General features: G+C 32.4%; 3 protein-coding genes across 4 annotated transcripts; 2 read left to right on the forward strand and 1 right to left on the reverse strand.

Moving 5' to 3' along the window:
- Nucleotides 1-469: 469 nt before the first annotated feature.
- On the reverse strand, nt 470-3,532 carry LOC140040152 (WASH complex subunit 3-like). Its single transcript, XM_072085861.1, has 5 exons — nt 3,375-3,532; nt 2,482-2,760; nt 1,852-1,935; nt 1,480-1,544; nt 470-1,162 (listed from the first exon to the last, which is right to left on the reverse strand). Exons 1-5 carry the CDS (start codon nt 3,423-3,425, stop codon nt 1,051-1,053), a joined length of 591 nt encoding a protein of 196 aa, XP_071941962.1. The 5' UTR covers nt 3,426-3,532; the 3' UTR covers nt 470-1,050.
- Nucleotides 3,533-4,929: 1,397 nt separating this feature from the next.
- On the forward strand, nt 4,930-12,864 carry LOC140040153 (myosin-2 essential light chain-like). 2 transcript variants are annotated; one of them, XM_072085862.1, is made up of 6 exons: nt 4,930-5,037; nt 5,129-5,153; nt 9,551-9,691; nt 10,290-10,451; nt 10,853-10,930; nt 11,422-12,864. In XM_072085862.1, exons 1-6 carry the CDS (start codon nt 5,023-5,025, stop codon nt 11,448-11,450), a joined length of 450 nt encoding a protein of 149 aa, XP_071941963.1. In that variant the 5' UTR covers nt 4,930-5,022; the 3' UTR covers nt 11,451-12,864. The 2 variants fall into 2 exon arrangements, with proteins under 2 accessions (XP_071941963.1, XP_071941964.1); XM_072085863.1 differs by lacking the exons at nt 4,930-5,037; nt 5,129-5,153 and adding an exon at nt 6,429-6,565.
- Nucleotides 12,865-13,135: 271 nt separating this feature from the next.
- On the forward strand, nt 13,136-18,599 carry LOC140039536 (solute carrier family 35 member B1-like). Its single transcript, XM_072085147.1, has 7 exons — nt 13,136-13,529; nt 13,920-14,014; nt 14,757-14,915; nt 15,573-15,733; nt 16,304-16,430; nt 16,541-16,647; nt 17,057-18,599. The coding sequence occupies exons 1-7, from the start codon at nt 13,270-13,272 to the stop codon at nt 17,261-17,263; spliced, it is 1,116 nt and encodes a 371-aa protein (XP_071941248.1). The 5' UTR covers nt 13,136-13,269; the 3' UTR covers nt 17,264-18,599.
- The last annotated feature ends 104 nt before the right edge of the window (nt 18,600-18,703 follow it).

An 18,703-nucleotide genomic window follows, 5' to 3' on the forward strand; every position in this document is an offset into this window, starting at 1 on the left:
CCTGTAACATGCTTCACATCATGTTATTGTTGAGGTGATTAATCTGAGCACTTTTGGTTCATAAGGGCCTCCTCATGTCGGTGCTGCCAACTATGGCACAACCTCATCCTCATCGGTTGTGGCTGTGTGAGCGGGCACACCGGGGTAACCCCCCCTACTCGTTGCAAAAGATGTACTAGTTATTTAAAGTACACACAAGCTTTTTGGGTACACTGAACCCACAGTTTATAGTCCTTATCTGAGAACCAGAACCATTGAGCGATGAACGCTAAGGTTTAGACTTGAACTGTTTCACCACTTGGCAACTTACTCCCATCATGATCAGTAAGCACAATCCAACAGTGTATGTGAACCTACAGTACCTCAACATTTAAAAGCACAAAGTACAATCAGTATTTTGTTTATAGTATTGTTTAATATCATATCATATACTGTTTACTTTACATAAATCTCATAATATTCTTGTTTATATATTGCAAATTATAGTAAAATACATTCATTGATGTACACTACATCTTCAACATGCAACTGTAATTCAGCTTAAATTTTAAAACTTTTTTTTTCCATTCACAAAATATAGTGTAATTTATATTTGAATTGCATTTGGAAACTTATAATAAATCATTAAAAAAACATGAGGCAAAAATTATTGAAATTTCTGGACCAACTATTAAAAATGTGACCTTAATTTCATGAAATTGAAAGCTTTTTATTATTTAATTGCCTGAAATCCATCTGTAATTGTATATCTCTTTGGTTATGTATATCTAATTGAAATTATTAAGCAAAACAAGTATCCACTTATCTCTAACAATAATTCCATGGAATAATACCATGCCACGCCTGTACATAGGTACATACCCAACTATTTAGACTAAGCCTGGGTTGATTATGGACCTACTGTAGGCTTAATAGATCATAATATTACTAGGTCTAGCTAAGGCCTCTAATAAGTATAGAGTAGTAGGCCAACTACTAGGCCTAGCTACTACTAGTAGTACTACTAGGCCTACTAGAGGCCCTAGCTAGGCCTACTATTACTACCTTAGCCTAATCACTAAAATCAACTGAGTCGTCTGAACTGCCTTGATCTTCTTCATCGCTGAAGTCTGTGTCATTTGATTGCTGTGATGACTGTGGTGGAGCTGGTGCATCTGGTGTGCTGTTGAGAATTTAAATTTAAAAAAAACCAAATTTAATAGAGTAAAAATATCTGCTCAAAGATTTCCATTTCTGTACTACAGGAAGGGAGTGCAGGCAATAAAAACGACCACAGGAGAGGATCCAGGATTGTAAAATAGAGGGGGCCCAGGGCATAACAATGACACACTAAGTATTTGAGCCGCTGGGCCATCTCTTGAAACTACCCCTGTACCACAAGCTTATGAGTGCATGTAGCATGCTTCGAGAATTAAAAACTGGTACAGTACATTGATTTTATCGAAACCTGAATTTTTTGAATTTTGTCAAAATACTCACTCTAGATAATCAGGATTCAGACCTTCTAATCTAGCCTTCTGCCTCAGTGCAGCAGCAGGAACACCCTAGATGAGAAAAAAAATTGAAAATTTGATCTGGCTACCTATCAAGTCATGAGCTTCTTATAGAAGGTTTAGCTTATGGCTGGTTCCCATTGGGAATAATGTCACCAATCAAAGAGACTGCGTGCACAGAAATTGCAAATAAACTCAATCTCATTGAGGACTAAGTAGACACATCACTTTACTGTTCCATAGCCAGCTAGTTATGCTCATAGAAATTGGATACAGAGGAGTACTCTAGCCACAAATGACATCTTCCTCCTTCCACCCTTTACCTATAGGGATTACCCAATATTTGTTTGCAGCTCACCATGTTTATCATCTTGAAAAATTTAGCGTAACGAGGATCTTGAGATACCGTCACCACAGTAGAAGCACTTGGTGTTGACTTGCCCTGTAAATAATCAATAATTCAATGTACATTTTTGTAAATTATGATTTGGTTTACATCAATCTATTCAACGCCACCAAAACTGGACACCTTTAGGCAAATTCTCTCAAGTTATCCTGAATGCCTGGTTTATTGTATTACAAATTTGGGGTCTTTTTGGAAGAGTCTCCAGTTTTCTGAGAGTTCAGTTCTAGGCCTGGAAGATTTAACTGTAAAACTCTGTCTCCGTTATCAAATTTTATGTGACAAAAACATGTGCCCATATGGATATGGATATGGACATGATGATGTCATATCAATCATATTTGGATATATCTCACTACAATATTTGGGCACTTTTTTTTCAAACTAGTTTGAGAGTGTAGACAAAGCTTAACAGTAATATATTTTTCACTATTTTGTTAGGAATTTTTTGATTAGTTACATCATGTTAATTCATTGTGCGGAAATTGATTATTTTTTCATTTCTTCACACAGTTTAAGTGGGTCCTAGGTCTAGACATATCTACACTAGGCTGTCCCAAATTAAAAGGTTTTATTAAAACTTACTGGACTCTCTGCAGCTGGTAAGGCAGGTAGATTTGTTGCAGTCTGGGTTTCTGGTTCACTAGCAGTAATTGCTGGCGCAATTTCTACATCCTCAAGCCAAGGTATTGATGCTAATTTTGCTTCTAATAAATTCATTGTTGTTTCCAGATGTTGTATTCGAATGTTTAAATCTGATAATTTCTGCTCACAAACGCATGAAAACCGATTTAAAAATCTCGTTGTGTGGGAAACAAAGTGATTCAGAAAAGCCAGCATTCTCTTAGGATGAATTGCACCAACCTGTATAAATATTACTATTATTATTTATACAATTTAATAAATAGGAAATTACAGTTAATAATATTATACTAATAGTGCACATTATTTTACTGTGGTGAGCTTAGGCCTACCTATCAAGAAAAGACAAAGGCTAGAAGACGTGTACTGTATAATAAAGAGTTTAATAAAGTATAAAATGAAGAAAGATTTGTAATCGTAGGAGGCGTAGATACAGCCAGTATATAACCAAACCATGATGATGTAACTTACAATTAAACTTACATCATCAATCATGCTAATCATAATTAATTGTACATAAATTAACTAAATTAACAACATAATTCATAATTGTACATAAATTGACTAAAAAGCATCTTAATAATAACATGTTTAACATAATTGTTCATATCATATAAACCAGGCCCTATCGGGCGAAGATTAGCATGACCGGATCGAAAGGTCACATGATGGGCATGATGAGTAGGCCTAGTCAGTCATGACAAGATCAGACACAGAGACGGTAGAGACTGCCGTGCCTAGTTAAAAGCTGCCTAGGCCCTACACACAACACGCAACCTGCCTAGGCCTAGAGTATACTGTATTAAAAATACCAATTAGGCCTAGCATAGTATCACCTTAGATAAATCAACTCCAGGTCCAACAATTGGTAGTCCATCGGAGTCCATTTTTGTAAAAATTTTATATTTTAATATATGAAAACAAATGTGAAATACTTCAGTCGATATAGAGATTCTGAGATTATTTTTATATTGAAGCCCAGCAGCAGGAGCTATATTTCCAATACCAAATTGGCGAGTAAACCATTTACTTCAAATTAATTCATACACTCTTCCACCAGAGAGTTGTTAATAACAACTCCCTTCTTCCACCATTTTAATTTTCAGTTATACATATTGCACACATTACAGTTATAATTTTCAAAGGCGTAAAATTTGTTTGAATTAATTAATATAGTTGTTTTGTCGTATTTTACCGAATTTTATTTTAATTTAAAATGTTTATAATCAAGTTCGTCTGTTTTAGGCAAGACTACCACTTCCGGTAGTGACGCAATACGGTGGTTGATCTTTGGCAACGTAATTTTCTTAGTAAGAATTATTCATGAGAAAAACCATTTTGTTCTAGTCAGCCAATCAGATAAGAAACGTACAAACTTAATATAATGATTGACAAAGATTATATTTATACATTTAGCAATCTAGCACTGTGTTTTACTCATTGCTTTTACTACAGTATAACCAAGTCGGTATATTTAAACGCAATGATAAAGGATAGAATAAATTAAAAATGACAATAGCAATTTAGCACTGTGTTTGACTATAACCAATTTGTGGTATATTAACTATAGTTCTACCAAATTGGTTATAGTAAACAGTGCTACATTGCTATGTTATTGTTAATGTCATTATTTGTAATTTATCCTATCATTGTCTTTAAATATTAGGTCCATTTACACTAGGGCGATTACGATCGACGATAAAAAGGTAAATATGCATTTTTCATACCTAAAACTAAAGAATTTTAAAAAGTTTTTATCCTAGAAAGGATTATCATCTATGCTGCATTTGATAAAAATAATATTTCCACACGTCCAATCAAATGACTTCATGATTAGTAAGAGCAAAATATCGTTACCTTATGACGTCATTTGATTGGATTTTTACAAATATTATTTTTATCAAATACAACATGATTATCCTATATTTCTAGAACAAAAACTGTTTTCATTTCTTTTGTTTTATCCAAGAAAAATGTATATGTTTATATATTTATCTTCGATCGTTATCGCCCTAGTGTAAATGGACCTTTATACCAAAATGGTTATCACAGTGCTAATGTTATACTGTATTACATTAAAAATGTTATTCTTTTGTAGAAAATTTATTTTGCAACGCTACAACCACCATTAATTAAACAATTTAATCATGGAGTAGAGGTATAAACCTCCATCCATGGTTTAATCAATACAATGTTAGTATGATGTAGTATGTTTAAGCGGTATTAGTCCTTGATTGCACAGTGCAGCAATAAAGAAATTGAATTGAATTGAATCTATGGCTACAACCAATCAGAACCGTCCTAATCGCAATAACCCCTAAGCTAATAGAAATCATTGGTCTGAGTAGACTCGTAAAACAGACGTTGCGAGGTTAAAAAAGTTAAGAATGATTTACTCACTAGTTTGGTATAGTTTATATACCTGGGTGTGGTGGTGGTGTGGTACGGTACATTCACCTTTCAACTACAGTACAAAGACCAAATATGGCAGGAAGAGGGGTATGAAATTATTGCATTTTATATATTTTTTGTTATTGAAATGGATTGTTGTGTATCTCTTTTAGTAATCCTTATATTCTTTTGTTCACAGGGCTTAACAGAGGACCAATTGGCAGGTAAAGTATTCTCATTTAAATAAAAATAGATAGGCCAGGATAGCAAACAAGTGTCTGCTCTGTGTGCAGGCGGCGGTCACGGTAATTTGGGTTATTATTGTCTATAATCATTGTAGTAGAGGGGGAACAAGGCCTCACCTTTAGAAGGCTACGTGGGAGGATTTGATTGTAATTTGTTGTTTGTATATACTTTCTGTAAATCTATTCTTTTGTTCTGTGTTGCGACGAATCTCTAGTTTTTATTAATTATACAGCCTCCTAACTATATTAATTAATAATATTTAATAATTATGATAGCATTACATTTTAATAAGAAGAAAAAATTATAATTTACTACACTACTACCTAGGCTAGTACTACAGGATAATGTCAAGTAAATAAACTAATAATAATTAGCCTATTATTATATTAAGGCAAATTTACACAGACAAGCGGTAACGGTAATAATAATATAGAATCTAAACTATGTTAATACAGTATTCCTTATGACTATTTACACACGGAGCAGTTTCCGCTCAGGATAGATACAGATTCTACGCAGAACAAGTTTTGTGGGTTACGCTTACCGTTACCACTGTGTAAATTGGCCTTTATCGATATATTACCACGTAACTACTATTAAGTATTATACAACACAAATAACCCACTCATGGAGCTAATTTTATAGGTCCATGAACCATAAAATATATTTAAAAATGCATTTGTTGTGTGCGATTTGCGCAATTTAAGATTGCGCTGTGGTGCTGAGCCATCTAAAATTGTTGTTATTTTGTTGTATTTGATAAAATCAAAGGAAAACCTACCTTGCGCAATGATAAATCGCAAAATTGTTCAAATCTTGCATTAATGTGCTTGGCTGTGTATTTGATGAGCTGTATTTGTATTTTACAAAGATTAAAGTATCTACCATAAATAAGAGAAAGATAATTGGATGGGTAAATGAAATTATAATTCTTAATTTTAACAACAATATTGATAAGTATATTTTTAATGATGATGTATGAAAAAACAAGACATTTTTAAACAATGCTTTACACCACTTTAGCGCTTATTATCACAATTAGTGAATTTCCAATATTTTTCTATTTTTTCAAAAATTGTAATTCCAATTTGTCTGTGGTTACTGTGGTTACTAGCCATTTTACTCACTGTGCTGCTAATCAATGACATCATGGGATATATCCTTATAAGGATTTAGCATATTCTTTGAACTTAATCCTGATTGGCTAGAAAGCTTAAGGAGGAGAGGTCATCTGGAAATGAATGCAAGGTCGTATATTATTGTTAGCTTACAGTGTGACAGTAGAGTGTATTAGTACAGTAGGTGTTGGTTTTTGTATTAGGATAATATTACGTCTTGGATTTGTTTGTTATATTGTACGACTGGGAAATTATGGACGAAAATCTTGAAGGTACAGTATGGTAATGTCTTAAGTAGATGTCATTAGCAAAATATCCAAATTGGTTTAGGTAGACTAAAGCCATATTCATTACAAATAAGTTTGATAACTTTTTCAATTTGCCAAGTTTTATTGTAGATATTTTAATTCTTGTAGTTTAGCCTTTTGAATAAATTTCTAGCTTATTATTCTTCTTATATACAACATTTTTGTTTGAGTCATTTTTCTGATCGCTGTTGTTTAACCCACTGTAAAGAATAGAAATAAGTATCTTGTTGAAAATGGGTGGGGCATGTAGTACCTCTTGGTTGGTCACTAAACATGCATGTTACATGAGAGTTGTAACAAGACCTTCCAAGTCCACAGGAAGCCAAGAGCCATGCAGTCTCTAGGCTTGTTAAATCAGAATCAGAAAACAAGTGTTTTCTTCAATTAAAATTCAATTCTGGTGCTTGTTTTATCTGTAGACTTCAACTGTAATTATTTAGTATTGTTTTTAAATTTAATAAAACTACTGTACAGATACTGTTTTTTTTCTGCTTCCTGTTCTTTTGTTAATAAAAGATCATAAAACTACACAATGATGAGAGCTTTCAATTTAAAACTTACTATTATTCTTTTTTATACCTCCATGCTATTATGTATTCATACTAATTTATAAATAAGATATTAAAATCATTGTACTGTAATCTGGAAAAACAAGGAATAGAAACATTCACACTTTTATGGTATTTTTAGGCCCAAATGAAAATAGTTTCTTAGATTGCAAGTCATATTGAAATAAAATTAACCGTTGACGGAAAAATACACATTTGGTGTGTATTGATTGGCAGCTGATCATTAGCACTGTATCTGAATTTGTCCATTATCATGATACATATCCATGATACAACATCCAATGTGTGTTATATGTGATGCCAGTATCATTTGCTGGACAAATGTGTATGGATATGGAGCATTGAGAATCAGTTGAAAATACAATTTTATTTTACTAGAAAAAGAATGTGTGAACCTCATATTCATAACATACATTCATATATAGCAAGGCTTCACTGTAAACCAGTTCAATATTTTACAAACCTGCCCAAATTGTATATTATTATTAGTTATTATTGAATGTTAGTATTATTAGTAAAATATGGATTCACTGCACTATTATATTAAATTTGTCATCTGTAATCATTAATTAACCATGTAAATTATAGCAACACAATGAATTGACTGTTTAAGAGCATCATGCGAGACAAATTAAACTCATAACTGAAGAATGTCTCTGTATTTTGGTTATTGATTTAAGAAATGCAGATCCATGCCATAGGTAGTGTTAAAGAATGTCTGGAATGGGTAAAAACATAACACATTTAATACTAGATACAGTATATTGTCATTGATTGATAATTGAATATTCAGTCAAAAAACTAAAGCTCATAGAAAACAATGCCAATTGAAATTATGCTACAGTAAATATAAAAAATTAATTTATTTCATAATTTTTGTTACTGGGAAATTGTGTTTCCAAATTTGAAAAATAATAACATATGAAAACATTCCTGAAATTTGTATATAACCATTTCTGAATGGTAATGATAACTGTAAATTCATATTTTAATTGTGTTTCATTTATGATTTAAGATTTGCTGGTACTAATTGATATTTAAAGTGTTTTCCATTTACAGTATAAACAAAATTCTCGAATATATAATATTTCTGGTTAAATGCTATTCCTACAGTATTTCTTTGTGTCTACTGTCCCTTTAACTGATGATTCAAGTTTATTTTCATGAATATTCATCTTTGGTGCATTAGTTTACAAATTGTTCTGTTCATGTTTTTGTTCCGTAGTTTTTGCGGCTTCTGATTCAATCATTACTTTAGAAATATATTGACATTCAAGGTTGAAAGGCATTGTTTAGGGCTACAATACTGTCTACAATGAATATACAATATACTGTAGTTTTATAGTTAGTTCATCATTGTTGTCAATCATTACCTTGGTCTATTCTACAATGGTATTTAAAGCCATAGCTCTTTGAAGGATTGGTTTAATCATCAATAGTACTATACATTTTAAGATATCCTTATCGTGATTTTATGTTCCCTGAATTTTACATACTTTAGTCATAAATTGATTACATTTCTACTGTTAGACCTACTGAAAATATTACTGCAGCCCTATATAGCTACAGGATATACAGTACAATACTATATGTAGCTATAGGATGTCAATTTAAGGTCAAACTAGACAGCTTTTGGCCGTATACTATGCATACAATTTAGGCCGTACTGTAAATGTCATTATGAAGCTGAAGCCCCAGTGGGGTCAATTAAGTTTTCTACTGTAAATAATAGTAACTGTAAATACTAGTAGTATTATTAAAAAGTTCCACATTCTTATTTATTAAGCTTCCTGGTTTAACGCCTGTAACTTATGTTTGTTGTGAGGTAAATTCCCGATTGATCGTAATCAAAACGGTACTGGGTATGGTCTACTAGATTTTCTGCTCCCAACCAGTACATCCATTCATAGAAGCCTTGATGAAGCAAGCCTACCTGGTGGTAACCATAGGACGGTTCCGAGATAACGACTATACTTCAGCTTTAGTCGATAGAAGATTGAAATATTGTTAGAGATAGAGTATACGATGCTTGATTATGTGTAGATGTATGATTTGTTCTATTATCCAAATGATGTTCCGCATATAGGAGATGAAGATAGGCGTGGTTGGGTGTAATGATTTTGTATATTAAATAATTATCCTACACTTTTTTTTTCTAGACCCATTAATATACAGTATGCCCATATATAGTTATTTTTTTTAGGCAATGTTGTGTATCGATAGTGTGGTTATTTGAATTAGTTACTCTTTCTGGCATATTAGTGAAATATTTAATGGATTGTGATAAAAATAAAAAGATGAAAAAAAATGTTTGCTAATAAAGTTACTATACTTTATTTTGCTAAACTCAGCAACTTATTAATTTTTTTTGATCTACTAGAATTCAGGGATACCTTTTCCCTTTTTGACAAGAAAGGTGACAACAAGATTGAGCGTGGTCAAGTTGGGGAGGTCATCCGTGCTCTGGGATTAAACCCAACCCAATCGGAAATAAAGAAAAGTATTCAAGAGATCCAAACAGGTTTGTATGAAATACACCTTTAAGCTCTGTCTAAACTATCAAATTCTATATGACAAAAAATGTGATGTGCCCATATTGTATATAGACATGATGATGTCATATCACTACCATATTTGGGCATATTACTACTATATATATTTGGGCACATCACACTGTTTTTGTCAAACTAGTTTGATAGTGTCCAGACAGAGCTTTGCATCGGTGACACACATTCATACTGTAAACGCTCATCAAAACCATAGCAAATACAAACAACACAGGTACAAAATAATAAATAAATATTTTGAAATGAACCAACAGATGGTATTAAAACAACTGACCAAACATATTCAACGGTTTTAAGGCATGATAAACTCTAGCTAGGCCAGTAGATGACCTTTCATTATAAAAAACACTATAAACATATATTGTATAATGTCTTCCTGTAAGTGCAATCCCGTCTTGGACACTATTAAGATATATTGTACAACTGACTTGTTAACCGTATTGGTACGATATATTATATATTTTATATAATTTATTAATCTATGAATGTATGACATAATTTATATTTCATGTACTACAGTATGACGTTCTTTCTTATTTTTTCAAATTTTAGAGCGAGTATCCTTTGAGGAGTTAATGCCCATCTATCATAGTATGCGCAAAAAGATCGACACTGGATCACATGAAGAATTCAGCGAGGGATTACGTGTCTTCGATCGTGATGGCAATGGTTTCATCTCCGCAGCTGAACTCAGACATGTCTTGACAAGTCTTGGTAAGATTTTAAAACTTTTTGATAGATATTCAGGCCTTTTCCAGTGCGCTAAAGAACTCTTAAACTACGAAAGCAATAGAGCCAAAACAAATATCTATGAAATCAGTAGGGTTTGTGTGCATATAAAGTTGCTGGTCACACCAGGAAGGAATTACTGTATAATTCCTCAATGATTAAACTCAATAACCAAGTGTAAATTTTATATGTTTATCTATTAAGTTCCTATACTGTAGTACTTGTCCTTGGTTTTATGGACTTTCTTACAGCTGTATTATTACATCAGTAATCCTCAAATTCGTCCTTCCATCCGATAACTTTAATAATAGTGTTCACTGTTTTGAATGAATAGTTAGTTGCTCTGGTAAGTTTTGCTGTTGCTAACGGTATCTTCTTTATCTCAGGTGAGAAGCTTAGTGATGATGAGGTCAACGATCTCCTTGTATCTGTTGAAGATTCCCAAGGTCAGGTCAATTATGAAGGTACGTTTCTGATGACTACAGTAAAACCTTTATTAAGGGGTCACCTTAAGAACACAACAAAGTGTCCACTTAATTAAAAAAATAATAACTTAAGGGTTGCCATAGTGTTACAAACATATATTTCCACTTTTTTGTTTCATGGGAAAATTAAGAAGAGGTACATTCTAATGAAATATAAAGATCACTCTAAACATTTGTTACGGGCTCGCTCGTTAGGCTAAAACCAATAATCATAATATAACAAAACATATTATAGAGGTCGTCCATCTTTATTCATCTCCCCTCTTTACCTCTAGAGGGCTCACTTCCGTGTGACAAACCCATCACACATTCCTATTTAAATAAAGAAAGCATCAGTTGTAGTAAAAATATCCATTTATTTTTTTTCTGTTGTAGAGTTTGTGAAGAACATTGCTCTCAATAATGAAAGAATCAGTAGTTAAATATCCATTTAGTTTTATTCTTCATTTTGTTTTTTTTTTCTTTTGTAGAGTTTGTGAAGATGGTGATGGCCAGTTAGTATTCCAGTCTACATATTTGTAACCCGTTAATACCAGCTTCTAACACTGCTACATCTCTAGAAAATTATAGATTTAGGTTGCCTGTATAACATCTTGTAAAGTCTGAAAAAATAATAGTTCTAGATACATGGTATACAACATAACAAATTTAAATTTCATAATAATTTAATAATAATAAATCACAATAACTAAATGAAGAGACTGCTCAAGATAATATCTATTTTCAACAAGAATATTTTCAGACATAGTATAGGAGTTTGTTTATACAAAACTACCAAACTAGTATGCTCAAATATGTTAGTGATATGACATCATCATGTCCATATATGGGCACATTACATTTTTTGTCACATAAAGTTAGTAGATAGAGCTTAAGTCATACATATTGGACTGATTTCGTGCAAGATCATCAAATTGTAAAAGCAAAAGATCTACACTTACTGCTCAGATATCGGAGATCTTCTCAAAATAGACCAATCGAATAAGCCGTATGTTGGCCACAGTCTTTGTTTACCGATCCACTTGCCTTGTTCAGGCCTGTTGCACTAATTCTATACTTTATGTCTGGACATACATCGTAATATAATTAATAAACATTTAAAATATGGTTTTTGTAACACTTTACTTTCTTTAAATTAATAGTTGTAGATAATAAAATAATTAATATGCATACAGAATAATAATTTTTAGATTTGACAATTATGATTCCTTTAAGATTTATTTTTTATAGTGTGTACTTATTCTAGTTTTAATATAAAACTTTTTTAAAATAATCTTTGCAAAATTGTAACATGGATATCTGTAAATAATTGGCACATGGGTTAAAGAAAGTTTTGTATGAAGAGTTTGATTTTCTGGCAACATTTTGCTAAGTTATGTGTTTGTATGAGGTTCTTGAATTTATACAAGAGGTTTGGTACACCCAGTTGAACTGTTGTTGGTATTGATGAATGTGACACTGTTTAATTTACATGGGAACTATAGAATTACTTGATTAATAAGGGATTATTTGTCTGTTTTGTCTCAGAATACAAGTTAATAGGTTTCAAGTTATCAGAAATGGGATGAAGGTACAAATCCACAGTTATTCTGACTAACTTTTACACTTATAATAGTGATTATAATGCTGTACTAATATTTGTAACTCCACTAGTCTTCCCATTTTATAACTGCAAGTCAGCAGATTGAAAGAAATCACAATGGCTGTGCCCAAAACTTGAGAGTATTATTTCATTACATACTTATTTTTAAAAGAAGCAAGTATCAAATTTGGATAACAAAGAATAATAGTCATAATGATGCACTGTGATTTGTAAACAATGTTAGTTTGTTCTTTCTAAACAGAATTATAATATCTGTTTTCACATCATTCCTGTCGAATATTTATATTAAAATAGTTTTCATTTGCTTAAATATTATACTTGTTTTGTATTATTGTTGTATGTGTAGTCTGTATCAATTTATCATCATTCAGTTCATATATCAATCTAACAAATCCCGTTACGTAATAATTAAATCATTTCAACCATCAATTACTGTAATAATAATTAGTTCTTATTGCAAATATTCAAACCGTGATATTTCAGCCATGATGATGATAGGTGTCGCTCTAACACCAATGGATTACACTAACGCTCGAGCAAGAAAATCCTGTTCGCTCGCTCTCGTACACCCGTGTCGTGTCATGTCCGTCGTGTGGCAAATTGGAAGTTTACACGTCAACAAATGATTATTACCGGTTAATCTGTTATGTTTAATTGATTATACAGCGTTCTATAACATTTTAACACGTGGGATACCATACGGTACCTACTTTGTATGAATTCGCTTCAAATAACCGTCACTCAAGACGGCGACAGGAACAGAGAGCAGGAGCTAAGCCGGAAGGGACACGGTTACACCGGTGCCTACACAAGCCTTGATATCGGTGAGGTCGAGAAGTCACCAGCAGTGCGAAAGAACAGGCCTACGATACCTGTAGAAGACGACAATATGCAGGGGTCTACAACTAAACTAATTGTTTGCTTTTTTGGCATATTTATATGTTATTTTTACTATGGAATTGTACAGGAAAAGATGTAAGTCAATTTGAAAGTGTTATCTAAACAAAAAAAACATTAAAAATCGTACAATACAAGGCAAGAAGGAACTTGCTTGAAAGTTGATAACTTCTTTAATTTCTTTTCTTTTTAAATTTTAGTGTAGGCCTATAGACTGTTTACTTTTAGGCTAGGCTAGCAACCTAACTAGTATTGCACTTATGACGGATGTAAACGTTCGTGTTTTAAATCCGTCATTTATCTGTTTCATTTTGTTTGTATATGGTGCTATACGCTGACACTGACTGCTGACAGATGGTTTTTAAGCCGTTTTTTACTCGGCCTAAGCCTTAGGATAGTAGGCCTCATAAGGTCTATATCATTGCAAATTCTCATTGTTAATTAATGTTATTAACTTATTGGTTTCAGAACAAGAAGTACATATGGAGATGGTGAAAGATTCACAGCCTTTTTTTGCTTAGTATTTGTTCAGTGTATTATAAATTCTATTTTCGCCAAAGGTGGTAAGCATCATCGTCTTTATTTACATTACATTTCTCCTTCAGTGTCCCTAAAGCTTTAATTTGAATTTTATGTTTTTGTGAATGTACACCCTCCTATTTAAAATTATTATGGAACTGTTAAAACTCAAGAATGAGCTTCCAAATATCATACTTGCTTTGATGCAATTATCTTCATTGCATTTTTGGTAACATTTCAGGTAAAAGAGACCTAAAGAATGATTTGCTAGACGATAGTTAATGCACGATTTAAAAAAGCTTATGGTTTAGTCCTAATCTCAGAAAATAGCTGAGACCAAAACCAAAATAGCTGTGTAAATGTTTGTCTGTGCCTTGGTCTTATATATATTAGAGTTCTGCTTTGCTGACGCCACGACGGTAGGTGGCGCCGTTTTGTAGCTAGAGAATGTTCAACCTGCCTAAATGACTCCAAGGTCACCAATGGTTTGAATAGTCATTTTAAAACTTAATAATTTTCAATAAAAACAAACTAACATTTCGAAAGATCATTAAATATTTGTTTTTAATAATCAATTTATTCTTTAATCAAGCTAAGATACATAATTTGATAGAAATACAGATCTATATAGTATATATATCAACATAGTAGCATTGAATGTATTTTTGGTTGCGCTAGCAACCATGCAGCACCATCTATCTATCGTGTCATCACACCGCAGAACTCTATACCAGAGGGAGGTTTATACAGAAGTATAATAGATAGTATTTGTATTTTTGAATATAGCCATTGGTATTACAAAACCAGAACCAGATAAAACATATTGGAGACTATATGCTGTTTGTGCAGTGACTTACCTAGGAGCAATGGTGGCAAGTAACTCGGCATTGAAATATGTCAGTTATCCACTGCAAGTTCTTGGAAAATCATGCAAACCAATACCGGGTAAGAGCATGGACATTGTGCTTTAACTTTTATAAGTAGTGGAGCTGTAACTTGGTGGTTATTATGCTTACCTCCAATCCTAAGGTTCAGGGATAAATCCTGACCTAGTGCCAGGGTTGTAACTCATTCTTTCAACTCCACTCCCTAAGCCTCAAATGAGACTTAGTTTGAAAGCAGATCAATTATTAAATAGTTTATCCATCCTGTAATTGGTGAGTTACTCGCTGTTGGATGCATATAAAATAATAAAAAATAAATAATAATAAACTAAAAAACTATCCACACTGTGCTGTTGAATATCAGTTAACCCACTCGAATTGGAAAGGTTATCATTTTTTAAATGGTTGAAATTTTCATTTCATTTCATTATTTATTCGGTCTATTACCTATATTATATTCATAACTGAAAAAACTGAAATTGGGGAGACCAGGGTCAACCTAAGTGAACTTATTTACTAGAGCTGAGCCGGTTGACCCAACCCCAAAGTCAGTTTACACATAAAAGACATAAAGACATAAAAAATAGAGAAAAACAAATAAATATAACATGTATGTCTATATCTATAAATTAAAAACAACATAAATATTTTGTTTTCAATATGAATATGACAATTGTTATAAATTTATAATCAAAATATGTATTTTTCTATTTTTCAGTAATGATTTTAGGAGTTTTAGTTGCACACAAGCGGTACCCACTTCGCAAATACTTCTTTGTGTTGTTTATAGTTGTTGGTGTTGCGTTGTTTATGTTCAAAGGGGATTCATCTAGTAAAAGCACAGATAGCCATGCATTTGGCTTCGGAGAGCTTCTATTAGTATGTACAGTAGTATTTTACATTCAAAATTATTTCAAAACTTGGGTTGGTCCAAAAAGTTTTTAAAAAAATCACTTTTACTTTAGGACATCCCTATTCAGGTAAAACATACAAGGGGTAAAATATTTTGTTGTTTACAGCCAATCCTTATTCAGGGATATTCCTATTCAGGGAACACTTTCCTATTCAGGGAACACTTTCCTGTGAAACAAACGAGTGGGCTCTCTATTTATTGGACACCCCTGTAGTTACAATTGTCTTTTGTACCACATCACATCTGCTTAGACTCTGTTTTTCTCTACCAAGCATCATTAGGCAAGATGCTTTACTCTCATCCTTCGGATGGGACGTAATGCCGTTTGTCCTATGTACATATAGTGCATGTTAACACTTTTTGAAAAGAGTACATGATCATATCCTGATCTCATAGGCTCTGCACTGCTTTTTTTTTTGGGTTCGTGGAGGGCCTAATCCGAATTTCCTAAGTTTCTAGTTAAGCTTGAGGACCAGAATGAATACTGTTACCAACTTTCTTTTTACTTTCCTAAATGTTTTGTTTTAACTTTTCAGATATTATCTCTTACGTTGGACGGTCTAACCGGAGCAGCTCAAGATAAAATGCGTGGAGAATACAAAACGTCTCCTTATCATATGATGTTTAATATTAATAAGTGGTCTGTCCTATTTCTTTTAATACGTAAGTACAATATATTATCATTTTTATATGTTAGTGAATGCATGGAACATTTGTTACTAAAAGTGTTTTCAACTTAATATTCTAATTCAAAATGTTCTGTTTATTTACAGTTTGTTTAGTCACTGGTGAATTATTTCAATTTATGGAGTTTTTATCTCGCTATCCAAACACGATTCCTAATATATTATTATTTGGCTTAGCAAGTGCTGTTGGCCAGGTAAGTTGTAATATTTAGATTGTTCTCCCTTTCGTATTTAACAATTAGCCACCATAGAGCTCTGTCTACACTATCAAACAAAGTGTTATGTGCCCATATATGGACATGATGATGTCATATCACTACCATATGTGAGCATATCACTACCATTGGGCACATCACATTTTTTTGTCAAAACTAGTTTTATAATGTAGACAGAACTTTAGTATAAACTACACTTAAATTAAAAGACACCCTTAAACTAATGAGCTAGGCTGGCTATTAAGACCTTTTTATCATCTTCATTTTTCACTGATAGTATTTAGTTTAACATTTCTGCAAATCCCTGAACCTCCTCTGGCTTCTGGCTTGTATTAACATTTTGTTGTATTGTATAAAATATTGTAATTATGTTGTTTTTTTGTTTCAGAGTTTCATTTTCACAACAGTGTCGTCGTTCGGCCCACTGACGTGTTCAATTATCACGACAACGCGCAAGTTCTTCACAATTCTCGGCTCTGTAATTCTCTTTAACAACCCCCTCATTTACCGACAATGGATAGGGGTTTTATTCGTGTTTATCGGGCTCGGTCTTGATAGTATGTATGGAAAAAACAGAAAAGTAGAAAAGCGCTGATAGTACTTGCCATGTTTAGAATACGTATTTAAATATTAAGAATTATAACACATTATATGGCTAATTTGTAGGCTGGATACTGCTGTAGTAAAGAAAGTGTGTATATTTTAATTGTCTATGTTATAGCAGCCACAAGGCAGCCTATATTGTTTATAGATCTTTCTACTCCTTTTTATCAGTGATACTGATATCTTCTTTGTATATGGGAAAAATGTCCAGAGAATAATTTAATGAGAGCACACAACTTGCCCAAAACAAGAGGCAGCTTGGGGGTGGAGGCCTAATGTTACAATCTCTTTACTTTCCCCTATTACCCAGACTGAGTTATGCAATACATTATTCAATTGCATTAATTATATAACAACTGCTTAGAGATAATGGTTGTTAATTTGAATATGATGTTGAATTCCATAATATAGACTGCTACTGTAATATTTATAGTAGGCACAAAGAAAATACTCTGATATAAACATGTTATTAAAAGATGCATTGTTACTCTCCTTGACAGAATATGTAACTGTTGGTAAAATGTCATTTAAGGTTCAAAGTACACAGTATCTACACACAAGTTGAATAGCCTAACAGATGATGACATTTTTGTTTGCATTATTTTATGATCATTTATAAGTATTTGTGGATAATAACATCAATACTATGCACGCTGGGTTTTATTTTTTCCTTTTTCGGGGTGATTTTTTGTTATTGCTGTAATCTATTTGGGACCTGTTTTTTGTTGAGTATTTAGTAACTAAGTAAAAGATTTCGAACATTCTTGCATTGATTAACTTTAAATTTGAATAAGTACTTAAAAGATTTTCGGTTGAGCACAAAGGTTACCCAATCATATACGCCAATTATTTATATTTTATAGTAGTATGTTTGGTTTTATTAATGACATTGATATATTCAATTCTGTCTGCTTCTATGATGTTGTCTTGTTTTGTTTTTTTTTATGATTATAGAGAATAATTTCTTTCTAACATTACCCTTTATCAGATTCCTACACAGAACTTTTCAATGTACAGTACTGTACATACATGGAAGAATTAGTTTATTTAAACCTCATCTGATCAATATCATCTAAATTAAGCTGTTGTACATTTAGTGAAGAGCATATCAATGTATACAAAATACAGTATATTATAATTTGTGAATCAGTGGACAAATAGTGAAAGTTATGGGGCCGGGTATGGTTGGTAAAGTACATTAATAAAATGTTGGTTTTTGTGTGGGGTTGATATTCGATATTCGAATTATCTGATTTTCGATATTCTGAATTGTGTGCCAAATTCAGTAAAAAAAATTCAAGAATAGACTATTAAATACAATTTACAAAAGGAGTAAAAAGAGAAATGAAGTTTTATTTTATTTTAAATTAAATCAATTTTGGTGTGTTGTCCTTTTGCAATTGGGTAGTGAGCCCTCAATTGTTGGAATGGT

Source organism: Antedon mediterranea, chromosome 2, assembly GCF_964355755.1.
Source record: "Antedon mediterranea chromosome 2, ecAntMedi1.1, whole genome shotgun sequence".
NCBI lineage: Eukaryota > Metazoa > Echinodermata > Crinoidea > Comatulida > Antedonidae > Antedon > Antedon mediterranea.

Coding starts and splice junctions, on each gene's coding strand:
- LOC140040152 (XM_072085861.1), bottom strand. CDS start 3,425: ATGGACTCCGATGGACTACCAATTGTTGGACCTGGAGTTGATTTATCT. Junction 2,761..3,374: donor CTGGAGTTGATTTATCTAAG/GTGATACTATGC, acceptor ATATTTATACAG/GTTGGTGCAATTCATCCTAA. Junction 1,545..1,851: donor TTTTCAAGATGATAAACATG/GTGAGCTGCAAA, acceptor TTTCTCATCTAG/GGTGTTCCTGCTGCTGCACT.
- LOC140040153 (XM_072085862.1), top strand. Junction 10,452..10,852: donor ACATGTCTTGACAAGTCTTG/GTAAGATTTTAA, acceptor TCTTTATCTCAG/GTGAGAAGCTTAGTGATGAT. Junction 10,931..11,421: donor AGGTCAGGTCAATTATGAAG/GTACGTTTCTGA, acceptor TTTCTTTTGTAG/AGTTTGTGAAGATGGTGATG.
- LOC140039536 (XM_072085147.1), top strand. CDS start 13,270: ATGAATTCGCTTCAAATAACCGTCACTCAAGACGGCGACAGGAACAGA. Junction 13,530..13,919: donor GGAATTGTACAGGAAAAGAT/GTAAGTCAATTT, acceptor TATTGGTTTCAG/AACAAGAAGTACATATGGAG. Junction 14,015..14,756: donor TTCTATTTTCGCCAAAGGTG/GTAAGCATCATC, acceptor TTTTGAATATAG/CCATTGGTATTACAAAACCA.